Raw genomic sequence first — 4,592 nt, 5'->3', positions numbered from 1 at the left:
GATGCTCTAATAGCACGTTTCAACATAAACCATAAATATTATGATAATCTTATCAAACTAAGGCACTAAGCTATATATTCTTGTAAATTAGAAATAGATAAATAATTAGTTCTTATCTTAATCAGATTTCTAGAATAAAATAAAATCTATAAATAGAATTTGAAAAACAATTAGCGTCAAAAAATATGTTTCGTATTACCGAAAATGAGTTGCATATTCGAGAAAAAAGATTCGTGCGGCCAATGTTGACCAAGCTTCTGTACCACACGACCAAAACTGACGCAAGCAATGATAAAAAAGAGATGCCGCCACTTAAAATAAAAAAGGTGTCCAGATTCAATGAACCTAGTTTCACCTGCTTCTTTTATAATCCCACATTCGTTCAGACAGATAGATCTCAAACCAAACAAAACAACACTTAGATCGTAAAATTGTCTGACAAAATTTATAAAATAATTTTTGTTTGGTGTGAAATGGCACTAGCAATCAACGTTTCTTCATCTTCTTCTGCGATCTCAACCTCTAGCTTCCCTTCTTCAGACCTCAAAGCTCCACAAATCGGTTCGTTGAGGTTATCAGATCGTATCAATGTCTCATCAGCGTCTCTAAGTGTATCCGGGAAACGATCCTCGGTGAAAGCTCTGAACGTGCAGTCAATCACAAAGGAATCTACGGTTCCTCCTCAAGCAGCATCCATGGTTGCCTCTGGTAAGTTATTTTAAACTGGATCTTGGTTTAGTTTTTGTTGGTTTAGTATATATATATATATATATATATATGCTAATGATATTGTCCCCTTATTTACAAAAAAAAACAGAGATTAGAGAGAAAGTAGATGTGATCGAAGTGGAAGACTTTGAGGAGCTAGCAAAGAAGCTAGAAACTGCTTCTCCTCTTGAAATCATGGACAAGGCTCTCGAAAAATTCGGAAACGACATTGCAATTGCGTTTAGGTAATGAATCATTATAATATTAAACTTTTTTCAGTTAAGAACATTTTTTGCTAATTTATTTTTTGTTTTGTTTTCAGTGGAGCTGAAGACGTTGCTCTGATTGAGTATGCTCATTTAACAGGAAGACCTTACAGAGTATTCAGCTTAGACACAGGGAGATTGAATCCAGAAACATACAGGCTCTTCGACACCGTGGAGAAACACTACGGTATTCGAATCGAGTACATGTTTCCTGACGCTGTCGAGGTTCAAGCTTTGGTTAGAAACAAAGGTTTGTTCTCTTTCTACGAAGACGGTCATCAAGAGTGTTGCCGCATCAGAAAAGTGAGACCGTTGAGGCGTGCTTTAAAAGGTTTACGCGCTTGGATCACGGGACAAAGAAAAGATCAATCACCAGGGACAAGATCAGAGATCCCCGTCGTTCAAGTCGATCCAGTGTTTGAAGGACTAGACGGTGGAGTTGGCAGTTTGGTGAAGTGGAACCCGGTTGCGAACGTAGAAGGGAACGATGTTTGGAGCTTTTTGAGGACTATGGATGTTCCCGTCAACACGCTGCACGCTGCGGGGTATGTTTCCATAGGGTGCGAGCCGTGCACGAGGGCGGTTTTGCCAGGTCAGCACGAGAGGGAAGGGAGGTGGTGGTGGGAAGACGCTAAGGCTAAAGAGTGTGGACTTCACAAAGGGAACATCAAAGAGAGTAACGCAACGGTTAATGTCAATGGAACAACATCAACGGTCGATGATATTTTCAGAAGCGAGAACGTTGTGAGCTTGAGCAGGCAAGGGATTGAGAATCTGATGAAGCTGGAGAACAGGAAGGAGGCTTGGATCGTTGTGCTTTATGCGCCTTGGTGCCCGTTTTGCCAAGCGATGGAGGCTTCGTTTGATGAGTTGGCGGATAAGTTGAAGGGAGGAGATGGCGTGAAGGTGGCTAAGTTTAGAGCTGATGGTGATCAAAAGGAGTTTGCTAAAAGTGAGTTGCAGCTTGGGAGCTTTCCGACGATACTTGTGTTCCCAAAGAACTCTTCAAGACCTATCAAGTATCCATCTGAGAAGAGAGATGTTGATTCTTTGACATCTTTCTTGAATCTTGTTAGGTAAAAACTGCGAAAAATCCGTCGACTTTGCGATGTGAAAGAGATCAGTTAAAGAACCCATTCAGTCTTGTTCCAGAATGCTAGAACAGATAGAGATCATTAGATCCTCTACTGAATGTATAGTTGTGGTTAAAATGTTTGCTTTTGTGCTTATATTTTGTTTTTTTTACCAAACTTCTCATTTTTGTACTCTGTTTTGCTTATGTGATTGTGTAAACAAGTTTTCCAACATGGCTTTAATATTGGAGTATATAAGAATGTAAAAAAAAAAGGTTTTCTAAATATTATAAATCCAAAACATGAAAAGAAAAGCAAAAGCCAGAGAGAAGGAAGAGGAATGTACATCTTATCTTCCTAGTTTATGTATATACATCATCAAAGTCATGAAAAGATCAAAGTTTATTCAATGAGCGATAAGAGATCCAAAAGTGTTCTCTCCACTGTAAGTCATGTAGAGGAACCCATCTTCATCTTTGTGCTCTTCATAGATTGCAGACATCAATGCAGCTGTTAATTAATAAACAAGAAACATGAGACTTCAAAAATTACTTTGATCTTGAATTATATTAAGTCTTGAAAGAGTCCACTTACCAGTAGGAGGCAATGTGTTTTTGACAAAGACAAAGATTGCTTTCTCAGCACCAAGCTTGATTCTTTTGCGAACCACGTAAACAAATTGACCAACGGTTAGGTCTGCTGGGACGAGATACCTAAACAAACAATATTTGTGTGTTGATTTAAGCATACATAATCTTCAGGATTACAGAGAAGATGAACTAAGCAAATAACTTACTTCTTCTTGTCAATGTCAGGAACATCACTTTGTCCAGCCTTTTCAACAATCACCTATACAACATAAGTTTCTAAAATCAGAACAATGCTTACCTAAACTTAGTAAAATAATATAATGTTTAATCAAGTGAGAGCGTACAGGGACTCTGTCAGGGTACTTCTCTCTGATTCGAGTAGCTTCGCCCATCCTTGCCTCTGATTAAACAAAATAACAAAGCAAAGATCAAACCACATAAGAACAAATCTGCGGTTTAGAGAATAACTAGGCTTGGTTTAGTCTAATTAGTATTCATAGGAAGCAAGAAAGAACACAAACAGAGAGATAAACAGCATACAAGGAATAAAAATCATATGCAAAAGTTGAACCAAAACAAGGTTCTGTAAATTTTACAGACAAAACTAAACGATCTGAAGCTTATGTTCTGTAATAAAAAAAACTCAGAAACTTGTGTTCGGTAATAAAAGAACTAAGAAACAAAAACGAGAGGATCTGAGGAACTAACCGAGAGGATGAGAAAGCTTGAAGGAACTCTTAGCCATGGCCATTCGATTGGACTCTGCAAATTTCAAACACGCAAAGATCATAATCTCGAGATTTATAAAACACGATCTATGATCAAACTCGACCGTCTGCGAGATCAGGAAAGTAATAAACAGAGAACAACCCTAGAAACATACCCGAAGAAGAAACTGTATGCGATTCGTCGAAACTTGGGGTTTGCTGGGAAAAACCGATTTGATAAGGATAAGAAGTCAATATCAGAAGAGGCTAAAGAGTATTAAAACTAAACCAAAAAGTAAATAATTGATTTAGGGTTTTCTAAAAGGGTTGCCTACACGGAACCGTTACTTCCACTGTTTGTGGAATCGTTAACCACTTGGCTTAGTATTGATAGTTGATTGAACGACAAGCAATCTCTTACACCTGTCTTACGTCAGCACCGTCGAATTATTTCGAGCCTTTTGGGCCAAATGGGCCTTATTATTCGGTTAGTTGTATAGCTTCTAATATATTTCTTAGTGTTAAGCTAAGAGCATGTTTATCCCTTGATCCTTTAAGTGTGGTTCTTAGTGATTATTTAATATTTTAATTGTACTTTAGTGGGGTTAAGAACCATTGTTAAGAAACTCTCATTTGGAGCGGTCCATTGGGAGTTTCTTAATTAAGGGTTCTTAAAAAAAAAAAATTTTAAAGATGAAATTTATTTATTATATAACATTTAGAACATACTTATTAAAAAAAACATTAAAAAAACTAGTACAATAATCGAGAATAATTTGGAAAAACATCTGAGCTTAGTAGTTGTCTCCATCAGATCCAAATTTACGCCATATATGTTCAACCAAATCAGCTTTGAGTTGTTGATGCATTTGTCTATCACGAATTCTTGTTCGAACACCTATCATATTGGCGATATTTGAAGGGATATCTGTAGAATACGTGAGATCGACATGTGAAGTTCCAGTTTCTTCTCCTTGTTGGAACTCTGAAACATCAAAATGAGTGTATCCATCTCGTTCGTCTTCTACTATCATATTATGGAGTATGATACATGCTCTCATAATCTTCCCAATTTTGGCTTTATCCCAAAAAAGTGCTGGATTTTTAACAATGGCAAATCGAGCTTGCAACACTCCAAAAGCCCGCTCAACATCTTTTCGGACAGCTTCTTGATGTTGAGCAAACAAAACCGCTTTCGGACCTTGTGGTATTGAAATAGATTGGATAAAAGTTGCCCATTTCGGATAA

General features: G+C 37.4%; 2 protein-coding genes across 3 annotated transcripts; one reads left to right on the top strand and one right to left on the bottom strand.

Annotated features, from left to right (window-relative positions):
- Window positions 1–306: 306 nt before the first annotated feature.
- Window positions 307–2,290, top strand: LOC106420885 (5'-adenylylsulfate reductase 3, chloroplastic). Its single transcript, XM_013861737.3, has 3 exons — window positions 307–708; window positions 818–953; window positions 1,031–2,290. The coding sequence occupies exons 1-3, from the start codon at window positions 474–476 to the stop codon at window positions 2,052–2,054; spliced, it is 1,395 nt and encodes a 464-aa protein (XP_013717191.3). The 5' UTR covers window positions 307–473; the 3' UTR covers window positions 2,055–2,290.
- Window positions 2,291–2,306: 16 nt separating this feature from the next.
- LOC106420977 (autophagy-related protein 8a) lies at window positions 2,307–3,686 on the bottom strand. Of its 2 annotated transcripts, XM_013861816.3 has the most exons (6): window positions 3,521–3,686; window positions 3,346–3,399; window positions 2,982–3,037; window positions 2,844–2,896; window positions 2,642–2,760; window positions 2,307–2,557 (listed from the first exon to the last, which is right to left on the bottom strand). In XM_013861816.3, exons 2-6 carry the CDS (start codon window positions 3,386–3,388, stop codon window positions 2,454–2,456), a joined length of 375 nt encoding a protein of 124 aa, XP_013717270.1. In that variant the 5' UTR covers window positions 3,389–3,399; window positions 3,521–3,686; the 3' UTR covers window positions 2,307–2,453. The 2 variants fall into 2 exon arrangements, with proteins under 2 accessions (XP_013717270.1, XP_013717269.1); XM_013861815.3 differs by lacking the exon at window positions 3,521–3,686 and having other exon boundaries at window positions 3,346–3,427.
- Between the last annotated feature and the right edge of the window lie 906 nt (window positions 3,687–4,592).

This window comes from Brassica napus, chromosome C7 (genome assembly GCF_020379485.1).
Source record: "Brassica napus cultivar Da-Ae chromosome C7, Da-Ae, whole genome shotgun sequence".
Lineage (NCBI taxonomy): Eukaryota > Viridiplantae > Streptophyta > Magnoliopsida > Brassicales > Brassicaceae > Brassica > Brassica napus.
The sequence above is the reverse complement of the archived record's forward strand: the minus strand, read 5'-3'. Positions and strand labels throughout refer to the sequence as shown.

Coding starts and splice junctions, on each gene's coding strand:
- LOC106420885 (XM_013861737.3), top strand. CDS start 474: ATGGCACTAGCAATCAACGTTTCTTCATCTTCTTCTGCGATCTCAACC. Junction 709..817: donor AGCATCCATGGTTGCCTCTG/GTAAGTTATTTT, acceptor AAAAAAAAACAG/AGATTAGAGAGAAAGTAGAT. Junction 954..1,030: donor GACATTGCAATTGCGTTTAG/GTAATGAATCAT, acceptor TTTTGTTTTCAG/TGGAGCTGAAGACGTTGCTC.
- LOC106420977 (XM_013861815.3), bottom strand. CDS start 3,427: ATGATCTTTGCGTGTTTGAAATTTGCAGAGTCCAATCGAATGGCCATG. Junction 2,761..2,843: donor CCTGACATTGACAAGAAGAA/GTAAGTTATTTG, acceptor TTGTTTGTTTAG/GTATCTCGTCCCAGCAGACC. Junction 2,558..2,641: donor AAACACATTGCCTCCTACTG/GTAAGTGGACTC, acceptor ATTAATTAACAG/CTGCATTGATGTCTGCAATC.